The 16,577-nt window shown below is 44.4% G+C and overlaps 1 protein-coding gene across 1 annotated transcript in view; it reads right to left on the reverse strand.

The window, feature by feature from the left end:
• Nucleotides 1–9,135, reverse strand: part of rassf6 (Ras association domain family member 6) — a 39,836-nt gene extending 30,701 nt beyond the window's left edge. The window contains 3 exon segments of the mRNA XM_052524889.1: nt 6,515–6,593; nt 7,709–7,784; nt 8,987–9,135. Coding sequence (XP_052380849.1) covers nt 6,515–6,593; nt 7,709–7,755 — 126 coding nt within the window. The 5' untranslated portion in view covers nt 7,756–7,784; nt 8,987–9,135.
• Between the last annotated feature and the right edge of the window lie 7,442 nt (nt 9,136–16,577).

The raw sequence follows: 16,577 nt of genomic DNA on the forward strand, positions 1-16,577 counted from the left end.
TTTATCACACTAAAATGAATGAAACCAACTGGATTTATCACACTAAAATGAATGAAACCAACTGGATTTATCACACCTGAATGAAACCAACTGGATTTATCACAAAATGAATGAAGCCAACTGCATTTATCACACTAAAATTAATGAAGCCAACTGGATTTATCACACTAAAATGAATGAAACCAACTGGATTTATCACACTAAAAATGAATGAAACCAACTGGATTTATCACTAAATGAATGAAACCAACTGGATTTATCACACTAAAATGAATGAAACCAAACTTATCACACTAAAATGAATGAAGCCAACTAGATTTATCACACTAAAATTAATGAAGCCAACTGGATTTATCACACTAAAATTAATGAAGCCAACTGGATTTATCACACTAAAATTAATGAAACCAACTGGATTTATCACACTAAAATGAATGAAACCAACTGGATTTATCACACTAAAATGAATGAAACCAACTGGATTTATCACACTAAAATGAATGAAGCCAACTGCATTTATCACACTAAAATTAATGAAGCCAACTGGATTTATCACACTAAAATGAATGAAACCAACTGGATTTATCACATTAAAATGAATGAAACCAACTGGATTTATCACACTAAAATGAATGAAACCAACTGGATTTATCACACTAAAATGAATGAAACCAACTGGATTTATCACACTAAAATGAATGAAGCCAACTAGATTTATCACTAAAATTAATGAAGCCAACTGGATTTATCACACTAAAATTAATGAAGCCAACTGGTTTATCACTAAAATGAATGAAACCAACTGGATTTATCACAAAATTAATGAAGCCAACTGGATTTATCACACTAAAACGAATGAAACCAACTGGATTTATCACACTAAAATTAATGAAGCCAACTGGTTTATCACACTAAAATGAATGAAACCAACTGGATTTATCACACTAAAATGAATGAAACCAACTGGATTTATCACACTAAAATGAATGAAACCAACTGGATTTATCACACTAAAATGAATGAAACCAACTGGATTTATCACACTAAAAATGAATGAAGCCAACTAGATTTATCACACTAAAATTAATGAAACCAACTGGATTTATCACACTAAAACGAATGAAACCAACTGGATTTATCACACTAAAATTAATGAAGCCAACTGGATTTATCACACTAAAATGAATGAAACCAACTGGATTTATCACACTAAAATGAATGAAACCAACTGGATTTATCAGCACTAAAATGAATGAAACCAACTGGATTTATCACACTAAAATGAATGAAACCAACTGGATTTATCACACTAAAATGAATGAAGAACTAGATTTATCACACTAAAATTAATGAAACCAACTGGATTTATCTCAGTAAAATGAATGAAACCAACTGGATTTATCACACTAAAATGAATGAAACCAACTGATTTATCACACTAAAATTAATGAAGCCAACTGGATTTATCACACTAAAATGAATGAAACCAACTGGATTTATCACACTAAAATGAATGAAGCCAACTGGATTTATCACACTAAAATGAATGAAGCCAACTAGATTTATCACCTAAAATGAATGAAGCCAAATTTATCACACTAAAATGAATGAAACCAACTGGATTTATCACTAAAATGAATGAAGCCAACTGGATTTATCACACTAAAATGAATGAAGCCAACTAGATTTATCACACTAAAATTAATGAAACCAACTGAATTACTAAAATGAATGAAGCCAACTAGATTTATCACCTAAAATTAATGAAACCAACTGGATTTATCACACTAAAATGAATGAAACCAACTGGATTTATCACACTAAAATGAATGAAACCAACTGGATTTATCACCTAAAATGAATGAAACCAACTGGATTTATCACACTAAAATGAATGAAGCCAACTGGATTTATCACATAAAATTAATGAAGCCAACTGGATTTATCACACTAAAATGAATGAAGCCAACTGGATTTATCACACTAAAATGAATGAAGCCAACTGGACTTATCTCAGTAAAATTAATGAAGCCAACTGGATTTATCACACTAAAATGAATGACCAACTGGATTTATCACACTAAAATGAATGAAACCAACTGGATTTATCACACTAAAATTAATGAAACCAACTAGATTTATCACACTAAAATGAATGAAGCCAACTAGATTTATCACACTAAAATTAATGAAGCCAACTGGATTTATCACACTAAAATTAATGAAGCCAACTGCATTTATCACACCAAAATGAATGAAGCCAACTGCATTTATCACGCTAAAATTAATGAAGCCAACTGGATTTATCACACTAAAACGAATGAAACCAACTGGTTTATCACACTAAAATTAATGAAGCCAACTGGATTTATCACACTAAAATTAATGAAACCAACTGGATTTATCACACTAAAATTAATGAAGCCAACTGGATTTAACACACTAAAATGAAAGAAACCAACTCTGAATGGTTCCAGAAAAACAAATGATATTTAAATATAAAACAGATCTAACTGTATTGTATTCACTAGTAAGAATAAGAAAGATTGTAAAAAAAGAGCCAGAATCTCAATTGCCAATGAAATGGACCAAGGCACATCCACTAGATTCGTCTGAGTTGTAATCGATGAGAAGGTATCCTGGAAAAATCATTCTCATTCAGTCTGATGTGTTGGTTTCTTCAGAAAGATTACTGGTTTGGTTCATCAGGCTTGCTTCCTAACTCTTTACTGTAGCTAATTTACCCATATCTCATTTACTGTAAGATTGTCTGGGACAGTACATTTGCCTCCTACCTACACAAAACTCATCATCAAAATACATTTGCAAGACAAGCCACCTCTAATTATGTGGCTCCATCTGCACCTTTGTTTAAGAAACTCTATCTCGCCTATTTACGACATTAATGTACGCCAATTATTATTATTATACTTATACCTCCCAGACAGGTTACCAAACTACTCAGTAATCTCCTCAATGAAGACTGGGGTCAGCCTGATGAACCAAACTACTCAGTAATCTCCTCCAATGAAGACTGGGGTCAGCCTGATGAACCAAACTACTCAGTAATCTCCTCCATGTAGACTGGGGGTCAGCCTGATGAACCAAACTACTCAGTAATCTCCTCCATGTAGACTGGAGGTCAGCCTGATGAACCAAACTACTCAGTAATATCCATTGAGACTGGAGGTCAGCCTGATGAACCAAACTACTCAGTAATATCCATTGAGACTGGGGGTCAGCCTGATGGACCAAACTACTCAGTAATCTCCATGGAGACTGGAGGTCAGCCTTATGAACCAAACTACTCCGTAATATCCATTGAGATTGGAGGTCAGCCTTATGAACCAAACTACTCAGTAATATCCATTGAGACTGGAGGTCAGCCTGATGGACCAAACTACTCAGTAATATCCATTGAGACTGGAGGTCAGCCTGATGGACCAAACTACTCAGTAATCTCCATTGAGACTGGAGGTCAGCCTTATGAACCAAACTACTCAGTAATATCCATTGAGACTGGAGGTCAGCCTGATGAACCAAACTACTCAGTAATATCCATTGAGACTGGAGGTCAGCCTGATGAACCAAACTACTCATTAATCTCCTCCACGAAGACTGGGGGTCAGCCTGATGAACCAAACTACTCAGTAATCTCCATGGAGACTGGAGGTCAGCCTTATGAACCAAACTACTCAGTAATCTCCATTGAGACTGGAGGTCAGCCTGATGAACCAAACTACTCAGTAATCTCCTCCATGAAGACTGGGGGTCAGCCTGATGAACCAAACTACTCAGTAATCTCCATGGAGACTGGAGGTCAGCCTTATGAACCAAACTACTCAGTAATATCCATTGAGACTGGAGGTCAGCCTTATGAACCAAACTACTCCGTAATATCCATTGAGACTGGAGGTCAGCCTGATGAACCAAACTACTCAGTAATCTCCATGGAGACTGGAGGTCAGCCTTATGAACCAAACTACTCCGTAATATCCATTGAGATTGGAGGTCAGCCTGATGAACCAAACTACTCAGTAATATCCATTGAGACTGGAGGTCAGCCTGATGGACCAAACTACTCAGTAATCTCCATTGAGACTGGAGGTCAGCCTTATGAACCAAACTACTCAGTAATCTCCATTGAGACTGGAGGTCAGCCTTATGAACCAAACTACTCAGTAATATCCATTGAGACTGGAGGTCAGCCTGATGGACCAAACTACTCAGTAATCTCCATTGAGACTGGAGGTCAGCCTTATGAACCAAACTACTCAGTAATATCCATTGAGACTGGAGGTCAGCCTGATGAACCAAACTACTCAGTAATATCCATTGAGACTGGAGGTCAGCCTGATGAACCAAACTACTCATTAATCTCCTCCATGAAGACTGGGGTCAGCCTGATGAACCAAACTACTCAGTAATCTCCATGGAGACTGGAGGTCAGCCTTATGAACCAAACTACTCAGTAATATCCATTGAGACTGGAGGTCAGCCTTATGAACCAAACTACTCAGTAATATCCATTGAGACTGGAGGTCAGCCTGATGGACCAAACTACTCAGTAATATCCATGGAGACTGGAGGTCAGCCTGATGGACCAAACTACTCAGTAATATCCATGAGACTGGAGGTCAGCCTTATGAACCAAACTACTCAGTAATATCCATTGAGACTGGAGGTCAGCCTGATGGACCAAACTACTCAGTAATATCCATGGAGACTGGAGGTCAGCCTGATGGACCAAACTACTCAGTAATATCCATTGAGACTGGAGGTCAGCCTTATGAACCAAACTACTCAGTAATATCCATTGAGACTGGAGGTCAGCCTGATGGACCAAACTACTCAGTAATATCCATGAGACTGGAGGTCAGCCTGATGAACCAAACTACTCAGTAATATCCATTGAGACTGGAGGTCAGCCTGATGGACCAAACTACTCAGTAATATCCATTGAGACTGGAGGTCAGCCTGATGGACCAAACTACTCAGTAATATCCATTGAGACTGGAGGTCAGCCTGATGGACCAAACTACTCAGTAATCTCCTCCATGAAGACTGGAGGTCAGCCTGATGGACCAAACTACTCAGTAATCTCCTCCATGAAGACTGGGGTCAGCCTGATGAACCAAACTACTCAGTAATCTCCTCCATGGAGACTGGAGGTCAGCCTGATGAACCAAACTACTCAGTAATATCCATTGAGACTGGAGGTCAGCCTGATGGACCAAACTACTCAGTAATATCCATTGAGACTGGAGGTCAGCCTGATGGACCAAACTACTCAGTAATATCCATTGAGACTGGAGGTCAGCCTGATGGACCAAACTACTCAGTAATCTCCTCCATGAAGACTGGAGGTCAGCCTGATGGACCAAACTACTCAGTAATCTCCTCCATGAAGACTGGGGTCAGCCTGATGAACCAAACTACTCAGTAATCTCCTCCATGGAGACTGGGGTCAGCCTGATGAACCAAACTACTCAGTAATCTCCTCCATGGAGACTGGAGGTCAGCCTGATGGACCAAACTACTCAGTAATCTCCTCCATGGAGACTGGAGGTCAGCCTGATGGACCAAACTACTCAGTAATCTCCTCCATGGAGACTGGGGTCAGCCTGATGAACCAAACTACTCAGTAATCTCCTCCATGGAGACTGGAGGTCAGCCTGATGAACCAAACTACTCAGTAATATCCATTGAGACTGGAGGTCAGCCTGATGGACCAAACTACTCAGTAATCTCCTCCATGAAGACTGGGGTCAGCCTGATGAACCAAACTACTCAGTAATCTCCTCCATGGAGACTGGAGGTCAGCCTGATGAACCAAACTACTCAGTAATCTCCTCCATGGAGACTGGAGGTCAGCCTGATGAACCAAACTACTCAGTAATATCCATTGAGACTGGAGGTCAGCCTGATGAACCAAACTACTCAGTAATCTCCATTGAGACTGGAGGTCAGCCTGATGGACCAAACTACTCAGTAATCTCCATTGAGACTGGAGGTCAGCCTGATGGACCAAACTACTCAGTAATCTCCTCAATGAAGACTGGAGGTCAGCCTGATGAACCAAACTACTCAGTAATCTCCTCAATGAAGACTGGAGGTCAGCCTGATGAACCAAACTACTCAGTAATCTTCTCCATGAAGACTGGAGGTCAGCCTGATGGACCAAACTACTCAGTAATATCCTCCATATAACCTAACTCTCACATTCACATAAATAAATAAATCAAAAATTATACATTTATAATGAGTTGTTTGTGTTATCTGTTGTAAAACACGTGTTTAATTGTTGTACTTGTGTATATAGTTTTTTGTGGTTTGGTTTCATATCAACACACCGGTGTTTTCAAATAAGTGCAAATAAATTAAACTTTAACTAAAATGTAAACTGCAGAAGTTTCGAAGTTTCATTTCAATTAGTAAATATTTGATTTGTTTTTATTACTTGTTTTCTTTGGTGCAAATAAATAATTCAACGGAGCAGCGAGGGTCAACCTACCTCATAGAAGACAAGATGCTGCTGGGTCTTGTCTTTCAGAAAACAGTTGTACGTGTTCAGCAATGACAAGAACTCAGCTCTGTCAGAAACACAAGGTACACAGTAAATCAAGGATAGTTGAAATCAGAGTTTTAAAAAAATATTGTTAAATTGACTCTATTGGGAGTTATCCAATCCCTCAAGAGAGTGGTACATTGCCTGGAGTTCTTTATTTTACCTTTATTTAACTAGGCAAGTCAGTTAAGAAAAAACAGAAATGTACTCTGTTGGTGTTAATTCCTAATTTAAAACGGCACAGAAAAATGTAAAATGGCAAGGGAGTTCTATCTATATCTATATGCCATTTAGCAGACGCTTTTATCCAAAGCGACTTACAGTCATGTGTGCATACATTCTACGTATGGGTGGTCCCAGGAATCGAACCCACTACCCTGGCGTTACAAGCGCCATGCTCTACCAACTGAGCTACAGAAGGACCAGTTGATTGGCGTGGAAGTCTAAGCCACTGCATCTCAGTGCAAGAGGCGTCACTACAGACCCTGGTTCGATTCCAGCCTGTATCACATCCGGCCGTGATTGGGAGTCCCATAGGGTGGCGAACAATTGGCCCAGCGTTGGCCGGGGCAGTCATTGTTATTAAGAACTTGTTCTTAACTGACTTTCTTAGTTAAATGATGGTTACATTGAAAACAACAACAACACTGAAAATAGTAAAATGGCAGTTGGAGTTAAATTTAATCAACTCTCTGAGAGTTTGATATTTGCTCCATTTACTATAATTTAACTCCAAAAATATCAACACCATGACCAGAGTAGTTTTAACACAATATAAGGGTTGGACCATATAAACCCCAAAATACTGTTTCATTTAACTCCATAGAAGTTGAATTAACTCTTGCAATTTTACAGTGTATGTTTAATAGTGAATTGTAAGAAACAATTCTGGAATAACATCCAAGATATTAGTTTGGATATAAAGCACAAGATAATACACACCTGAGATATACAGTGTGAAAATTGAAAGCTCTCCTTTGTTATAGCGCACTTAGCTGTTATGTATATACAGTATCTCGCTTGGACTTTTGAACTCTAATTTAGACTTCTCATTCCTTCTCAAGCCTTCTGTACGGACCTTCATGTATTCTATCGTCATGGAACAATCAACAGAGTCAGTAAAACACAGTAATGACGTACCTTGACAGCACTCGCCCGTCTCTCATAACTACATGTGTATTCATCATGGAGTCATGGATTCAAACCCGATAGTCACCTGCAAGGACAAATATTAACCGTGTTATTAACCCAGTAAACACGTTAACAATCTTTCTACGTCTGAAAAAAATGGCCGCAGTGCATTTCATTGTAACATGTTTCCACTTCAGAAATCATCTGTATTCTAGTTGGTCAGAGTAATGTTGTTGTGTCAGACAGCGTTCTGATAGTTGAGACTCTCCCAAATGGCATGTTATTCCCTCTATAGTGCACTACTTTTGACCTAGACCTACACACTTTATAGGGAACAGGGTGCCATTTGGGATGCTAAAACAGTGTCCTAATGCCTCCCCTCTCTGTCTAAACATGTGCTGGTTGTTGGAAAGGAATCCAAAGTATTTAAAACCAACAGCTGCCAGCGATACAGTCAGTCAGACAGTCAGTCAGTCAGACAGTCAATCAGACATTCAGTCAGTCAGTCAGACCATGCTTAAACATAGTGAATAGAGCAACCCACTAAACACTAACCCAGATGAAGCCTCTTAACTCTCCCTCTCACACATTCCCTCTCTTTATCTCTCTCTCTTTCTCTAAATATTGTCTCTGCTGAGAGATTTAATACGTGCCTCAGTCGGTAGACTACTTCAGAGGGAGTGGCCTGGCTCTGCCTGGCTCTGCCTGAACCTGTGTGTTGTAACTTTGGACTGGGTGTTCTCAGAGTCACAGTGCGTCCTCTCAGCAGAGAGAAAAGACCTTGGGACCCAACGGAAACATTCCAGAGTCAACAGCAGCAGTACTTTCAGCAGAAATGAATTGTCCCTGTTTGTAACATCCAATCCTGTGAGCTCTTAATAACATGTAGCCGGAGGGGCGTTATACTGGTCTGCCTGCCTGCCTGCCTGCCTGCCTGCCTGCCTGCCTGCCTGCCTGCCTGCCTGCCTGCCTGTCTGCCTGCCTGCCTGCCTGCCTGCCTGCCTGCCTGCCTGCCTGCCTGCCTGCCTGCCTGCCTGCCTGCCGTGCTCCACACCACACCAGTTTAAAGGATAGACTCTTTCAAAACAACATGAGAAGCCCTCACTTTATTCACATCATTAATGAGACAAGTTATAAATTCAAGTCTTTGTCTACACTTTTACAGACTGACTTTTTCCTACTCAAACACATGCAAATGAGAAGCATTTGATTACGTCAGGAATACGAACTCTGGCCGATTCATTATTTGTTTACGAAGCACACATATACAGTACAATAATAACTCACCTTCAGCCTGAATGATGTTGAGCTGCTAGCCAGGTCATCATCCCTCCATACTGGTGTTATAATTCCCTGTGTCTCGTCCTGTGTGTGTTCCTGTGTCTCTTCCTGTGTGTGTTCCTGTGTCTCTTCCTGTGTCTCTTCCTGTGTCTCTTCCTGTGTCTCGTCCTGTGTGTGTTCCTGTGTCTCTTCCTGTGTCTCTTCCTGTGTCTCTTCCTGTGTCTCTTCCTGTGTGTGTTCCTGTGTCTCTTCCTGTGTCTCTTCCTGTGTCTCTTCCTGTGTCTCTTCCTGTGTCTCTTCCTGTGTCTCTTCCTGTGTCTCTTCCTGTGTCTCTTCCTGTGTCTCTTCCTGTGTCTCTTCCTGTGTGTGTTCCTGTGTCTCTTCCTGTGTCTCTTCCTGTGTCTCTTCCTGTGTCTCTTCCTGTGTCTCTTCCTGTGTCTCTTCCTGTGTGTGTTCCTGTGTCTCTTCCTGTGTCTCTTCCTGTGTCTCTTCCTGTGTCTCTTCCTGTGTGTGTTCCTGTGTGTGTTCCTGTGTCTCTTCCTGTGTCTCTTCCTGTGTCTCTTCCTGTGTCTCTTCCTGCGTGTGTTCCTGTGTCTTTTCCTGTGTCTCTTCCTGTGTCTCTTCCTGTGTCTCTTCCTGTGTCTCTTCCTGTGTCTCTTCCTGCGTGTGTTCCTGTGTCTCTTCCTGTGTCTCTTCCTGTGTCTCTTCCTGCGTGTGTTCCTGTGTCTCTTCCTGTGTCTCTTCCTGCGTGTCCAGAATGAGAAGCACGTTGACGTTGTGAAGTGAAAGAGAAGAGCGTGAAGGCAGAAAAGGAGTTAATCATTACAGAACATGTAGAGGCAGACGGTGAGAGAGGGAGGTGTGTGTGTGTGTGTGTGTGTGTGTGTGTGTGTGTGTGTGTGTGTGTGTGTGTGTGTGTGTGTGTGTGTGTGTGTGTGGCACACCACAGGGTAGAGTGTGTATGAATTAAAACACTTTTACCTCCAGGAACAACACTTCACCACTCAACCACCTCAGATCACCTGTTTACCCAGAGGGCCAATCACCACTCAACCACCTCAGGTCACCTATTTACCCAGGAGGCCAGACACCACTCAACCACCTCAGATCACCTGTTTACCCAGAGGGCCAATCACCACTCAACCACCTCAGATCACCTGTTTACCCAGAAGGCCAATCACCACTCAACCACCTCAGATCACCTATTTACCCAGGAGGCCAGACACCACTCAACCACCTCAGATCACCTGTTTACCCAGAGGGCCAATCACCACTCAACCACCTCAGATCACCTATTTACCCAGGAGGCCAGACACCACTCAACCACCTCAGATCACCTGTTTACCCAGAGGGCCAATCACCACTCAACCACCTCAGATCACCTGTTTACCCAGAAGGCCAATCACCACTCAACCACCTCAGATCATCTGTTTACCCAGAGGGCCAATCAACACTCAACCACCTCAGATCACCTGTTTACCCAGAAGGCCATGCGTTGCTAATACACCACAACACTGTTCCGTTGTATAAAATACTGTGTAAGATGTAATGTGGCTAATGTGATCAATAACTATGTTAGAATCCTTGTTATCCTTTACTCCCCGTTTATACATGGTGCTGACATGCGTTCTTTGTCCTGATCTTCTACTCATTATGATTGTCCCCAAATTGTTAGACAGGTGTAGAGGTTAAAAACTCTGAACACATTTCTTTCAAGTGGACACAGATCTAGACAGTGAAGCAATTAAAATCACAATTAGCTCACCCCTTAAGACTTTTGGTATCAATGTGTCTTTAAGATACATACATAAAATAAAGGCTGGGACATTAGACTATGAAATGGAGGATGAGAGCCCATGTTCTGACTGGTTCTGACTGGTTCAGACTGGTTCTAGGTGTTTACAGTGTGACAAAAGATATGTCCCAACAAACAGTAACAGTTGAGCTACCAGGACTCAGTAACATGGCAATTACACGTCCACATCGACAGTAACAGTCCCCTCAGTAACAGTCCTCTCAGTAACAGTCCCCTCAGTAACAGTCCTCTCAGTAACAGTCCTCTCAGTAACAGTCCTCTCAGGAACAGTCCCCTCAGTAACAGTCCTCTCAGGAACAGTCCCCTCAGTAACAGTCCTCTCAGGAACAGTCCCCTCAGTAACAGTCCCCTCAGTAACAGTCCTCTCAGGAACAGTCCCCTCAGTAACAGTCCTCTCAGGAACAGTCCCCTCAGTAACAGTCCCCTCAGTAACAGTCCTCTCAGGAACAGTCCTCTCAGGAACAGTCCCCTCAGTAACAGTCCCCTCAGTAACAGTCCCCTCAGGAACAGTCCTCTCAGTAACAGTCCTCTCAGTAACAGTCCTCTCAGGAACAGTCCCCTCAGTAACAGTCCCCTCAGTAACAGTCCTCTCAGGAACAGTCCCCTCAGTAACAGTCCTCTCAGGAACAGTCCCCTCAGTAACAGTCCCCTCAGTAACAGTCCTCTCAGGAACAGTCCCCTCAGTAACAGTCCTCTTCCCCTCAGTAACAGTCCCTCAGGAACAGTCCTCTCAGTAACAGTCCTCTCAGTAACAGTCCTCTCAGGAACAGTCCCCTCAGTAACAGTCCTCTCAGGAACAGTCCCCTCAGTAACAGTCCCCTCAGTAACAGTCCCCTCAGTAACAGTCCTCTCAGTAACAGTCCCCTCAGTAACAGTCCTCTCAGGAACAGTCCTCTCAGTAACAGTCCTCTCAGTAACAGTCCTCTCAGTAACAGTCCCCTCAGTAACAGTCCTCTCAGTAACAGTCCTCTCAGTAACAGTCCTCTCAGTAACAGTCCTCTCAGTAACAGTCCCCTCAGTAACAGTCCTCTCAGTAACAGTCCGCTCAGTAACAGTCCTCTCAGTAACAGTCCTCTCAGTAACAGTCCTCTCAGTAACAGTCCCCTCAGTAACAGTCCCCTCAGTAACAGTCCCCTCAGTAACAGTCCCCTCAATAACAGTCCCCTCAGTAACAGTCCCCTCAGTAACAGTCACCTCAGGAACAGTCCTCTCAGTAACAGTCCCCTCAGTAACAGTCCCCTCAGTAACAGTCCCCTCAGTAACAGTCCCCTCAGTAACAGTCCCCTCAGGAACAGTCCCCTCAGTAACAGTCCTCTCAGGAACAGTCCCCTCAGTAACAGTCCCCTCAGGAACAGTCCCCTCAGTAACAGTCCTCTCAGGAACCGTCCCCTAAGTAACAGTCCCCTCAGTAACAGTCCCCTCAGTAACAGTCCCCTCAGTAACAGTCCTCTCAGGAACAGTCCCTCAATAACAGTCCTCTCAGGAACAGTCCCCTCAGTAACAGTCCCTCAGGAACAGTCCCCTCAGTAACAGTCCTCTCAGGAACCGTCCCCTAAGTAACAGTCCCTCAGTAACAGTCCTCTCAGTAACAGTCCCTCAGTAACAGTCCCCTCAGTAACAGTCCCCTCAGTAACAGTCCTCTCAGTAACAGTCCTCTCAGTAACAGTCCCCTCAGTAACAGTCCCCTCAGTAACAGTCCTCTCAGTAACAGTCCTCTCAGTAACAGTCCTCTCAGGAACAGTCCCCTCAGTAACAGTCCCCTCAGTAACAGTCCTCTCAGGAACAGTCCCCTCAGTAACAGTCCTCTCAGGAACAGTCCCCTCAGTAACAGTCCCCTCAGTAACAGTCCTCTCAGGAACAGTCCTCTCAGTAACAGTCCCCTCAGTAACAGTCCCCTCAGTAACAGTCCCCTCAGGAACAGTCCTCTCAGTAACAGTCCTCTCAGTAACAGTCCTCTCAGGAACAGTCCCCTCAGTAACAGTCCTCTCAGTAACAGTCCTCTCAGTAACAGTCCTCTCAGTAACAGTCCTCTCAGTAACAGTCCCCTCAGTAACAGTCCTCTCAGGAACAGTCCTCTCAGTAACAGTCCGCTCAGTAACAGTCCTCTCAGTAACAGTCCTCTCAGTAACAGTCCTCTCAGTAACAGTCCCTCAGTAACAGTCCCCTCAGTAACAGTCCCCTCAATAACAGTCCCCTCAGTAACAGTCCCCTCAGTAACAGTCCCCTCAGGAACAGTCCTCTCAGTAACAGTCCCCTCAGTAACAGTCCCCTCAGTAACAGTCCCCTCAGTAACAGTCCCAGTAACAGTCCTCTCAGGAACAGTCCCCTCAGTAACAGTCCCCTCAGTAACAGTCCCTCAGTAACAGTCCCTCAGGAACAGTCCCCTCAGTAACAGTCCTCTCAGGAACCGTCCCCTCAGTAACAGTCCCTCAGTAACAGTCCCCTCAGTAACAGTCCCCTCAGTAACAGTCCCCTCAGTAACAGTCCTCTCAGGAACAGTCCTCTCAGGAACAGTCCTCTCAGGAACAGTCCCCTCAGTAACAGTCCCCTCAGGAACAGTCCCCTCAGTAACAGTCCTCTCAGGAACCGTCCCCTAAGTAACAGTCCCCTCAGTAACAGTCCTCTCAGTAACAGTCCTCTCAGTAACAGTCCCCTCAGTAACAGTCCCCTCAGTAACAGTCCCCTCAGTAACAGTCCTCTCAGTAACAGTCCTCTCAGTAACAGTCCCCTCAGTAACAGTCCCCTCAGTAACAGTCCTCTCAGTAACAGTCCTCTCAGTAACAGTCCTCTCAGTAACAGTCCGCTCAGTAACAGTCCCCTCAGTAACAGTCCTCTCAGTAACAGTCCTCTCAGTAACAGTCCTCTCAGTAACAGTCCTCTCAGGAACAGTCCTCTCAGGAACAGTCCCCTCAGTAACAGTCCCCTCAGTAACAGTCCCCTCAGTAACAGTCCCCTCAGTAACAGTCCTCTCAGGAACAGTCCCCTCAGTAACAGTCCCCTCAGTAACAGTCCTCTCAGTAACAGTCCGCTCAGTAACAGTCCCCTCAGTAACAGTCCTCTCAGTAACAGTCCTCTCAGTAACAGTCCTCTCAGTAACAGTCCTCTCAGGAACAGTCCTCTCAGGAACAGTCCTCTCAGTAACAGTCCTCTCAGTAACAGTCCCCTCAGTAACAGTCCTCTCAGTAACAGTCCTCTCAGGAACAGTCCCCTCAGTAACAGTCCCCTCAGTAACAGTCCTCTCAGGAACAGTCCTCTCAGTAACAGTCCTCTCAGTAACAGTCCCCTCAGTAACAGTCCCCTCAGTACCATCCCCTCAGTAACAGTCCTCTCAGGAACAGTCCCCTCAGTAACAGTGCCCTCAGTAACAGTCCTCTCAGGAACAGTCCCCTCAGTAACAGTCCCCTCAGTAACAGTCATCTCAGGAACAGTCCCCTCAGGAACAGTCCCCTCAGTAACAGTCCCCTCAGTAACAGTCCTCTCAGTAACAGTCCCCTCAGTAACAGTCCCCTCAGTAACAGTCCCCTCAGTAACAGTCCTCTCAGTAACAGTCCTCTCAGTAACAGTCCGCTCAGTAACAGTCCCCTCAGTAACAGTCCTCTCAGTAACAGTCCTCTCAGTAACAGTCCTCTCAGGAACAGTCCCCTCAGTAACAGTCCTCTCAGTAACAGTCCTCCCAGGAACAGTCCTCTCAGTAACAGTCCTCTCAGTAACAGTCCCCTCAGTAACAGTCCCCTCAGTACCATCCCCTCAGTAACAGTCCTCTCAGTAACAGTCCTCTCAGTAACAGTCCTCTCAGTAACAGTCCTCTCAGTAACAGTCCTCTCAGTAACAGTCCTCTCAGTAACAGTCCCCTCAGTAACAGTCCCCTCAGTACCATCCCCTCAGTAACAGTCCTCTCAGTAACAGTCCTCTCAGTAACAGTCCTCTCAGTAACAGTCCTCTCAGTAACAGTCCTCTCAGTAACAGTCCTCTCAGTAACAGTCCTCTCAGTAACAGTCCTCTCAGTAACAGTCCTCTCAGTAACAGTCCCCTCAGTAACAGTCCCCTCAGTACCATCCCCTCAGTAACAGTCCTCTCAGTAACAGTCCTCTCAGTAACAGTCCCCTCAGTAACAGTCCTCTCAGTAACAGTCCCCTCAGTACCATCCCCTCAGTAACAGTCCTCTCAGTAACAGTCCTCTCAGTAACAGTCCTCTCAGTAACAGTCCCCTCAGTACCATCCCCTCAGTAACAGTCCTCTCAGTAACAGTCCTCTCAGTAACAGTCCCCTCAGTAACAGTCCTCTCAGTAACAGTCCCCTCAGTACCATCCCCTCAGTAACAGTCCTCTCAGTAACAGTCCTCTCAGTAACAGTCCCCTCAGTACCATCCCCTCAGTAACAGTCCTCTCAGTAACAGTCCTCTCAGTAACAGTCCTCTCAGTAACAGTCCCCTCAGTACCATCCCCTCAGTAACAGTCCTCTCAGTAACAGTCCTCTCAGTAACAGTCCCCTCAGTAACAGTCCTCTCAGTAACAGTCCCCTCAGTACCATCCCCTCAGTAACAGTCCTCTCAGTAACAGTCCTCTCAGTAACAGTCCTCTCAGTAACAGTCCCCTCAGTAACAGTCCTCTCAGTAACAGTCCTCTCAGTAACAGTCCCCTCAGTACCATCCCCTCAGTAACAGTCCTCTCAGTAACAGTCCTCTCAGTAACAGTCCTCTCAGTAACAGTCCCCTCAGTAACAGTCCCCTCAGTAACAGTCCTCTCAGGAACAGTCCTCTCAGTAACAGTCCTCTCAGTAACAGTCCCCTCAGTAACAGTCCCCTCAGTACCATCCCCTCAGTAACAGTCCTCTCAGGAACAGTCCCCTCAGTAACAGTGCCCTCAGTAACAGTCCTCTCAGGAACAGTCCCCTCAGTAACAGTCCCCTCAGTAACAGTCATCTCAGGAACAGTCCCCTCAGGAACAGTCCCCTCAGTAACAGTCCCCTCAGTAACAGTCCTCTCAGGAACAGTCCCCTCAGTAACAGTCCCCTCAGTAACAGTCCCCTCAGTAACAGTCCTCTCAGTAACAGTCCTCTCAGTAACAGTCCGCTCAGTAACAGTCCCCTCAGTAACAGTCCTCTCAGTAACAGTCCTCTCAGTAACAGTCCTCTCAGGAACAGTCCTCTCAGTAACAGTCCTCTCAGGAACAGTCCTCTCAGTAACAGTCCTCTCAGTAACAGTCCCCTCAGTAACAGTCCCCTCAGTACCATCCCCTCAGTAACAGTCCTCTCAGTAACAGTCCTCTCAGTAACAGTCCTCTCAGTAACAGTCCTCTCAGTAACAGTCCTCTCAGTAACAGTCCCCTCAGTAACAGTCCCCTCAGTACCATCCCCTCAGTAACAGTCCTCTCAGTAACAGTCCTCTCAGTAACAGTCCTCTCAGTAACAGTCCTCTCAGTAACAGTCCTCTCAGTAACAGTCCTCTCAGTAACAGTCCTCTCAGTAACAGTCCTCTCAGTAACAGTCCTCTCAGTAACAGTCCCCTCAGTAACAGTCCCCTCAGTACCATCCCCTCAGTAACAGTCCTCTCAGTAACAGTCCTCTCAGTAACAGTCCCCTCAGTAACAGTCCTCTCAGTAACAGTCCCCTCAGTACCATCCCCTCAGTAACAGTCCTCTCAGTAACAGTCCTCTCAGTAACAGTCCTCTCAGTAACAGTCCCCTCAGTACCATCCCCTCAGTAACAGTCCTCTCAGTAACAGTCCTCTCAGTAACAGTCCCCTCAGTAACAGTCCTCTCAGTAACAGTCCCCTCAGTACCA

The sequence above is a fragment of the Oncorhynchus keta genome, chromosome 9 (genome assembly GCF_023373465.1).
Source record: "Oncorhynchus keta strain PuntledgeMale-10-30-2019 chromosome 9, Oket_V2, whole genome shotgun sequence".
Classification (NCBI taxonomy): Eukaryota; Metazoa; Chordata; class Actinopteri; order Salmoniformes; family Salmonidae; genus Oncorhynchus; species Oncorhynchus keta.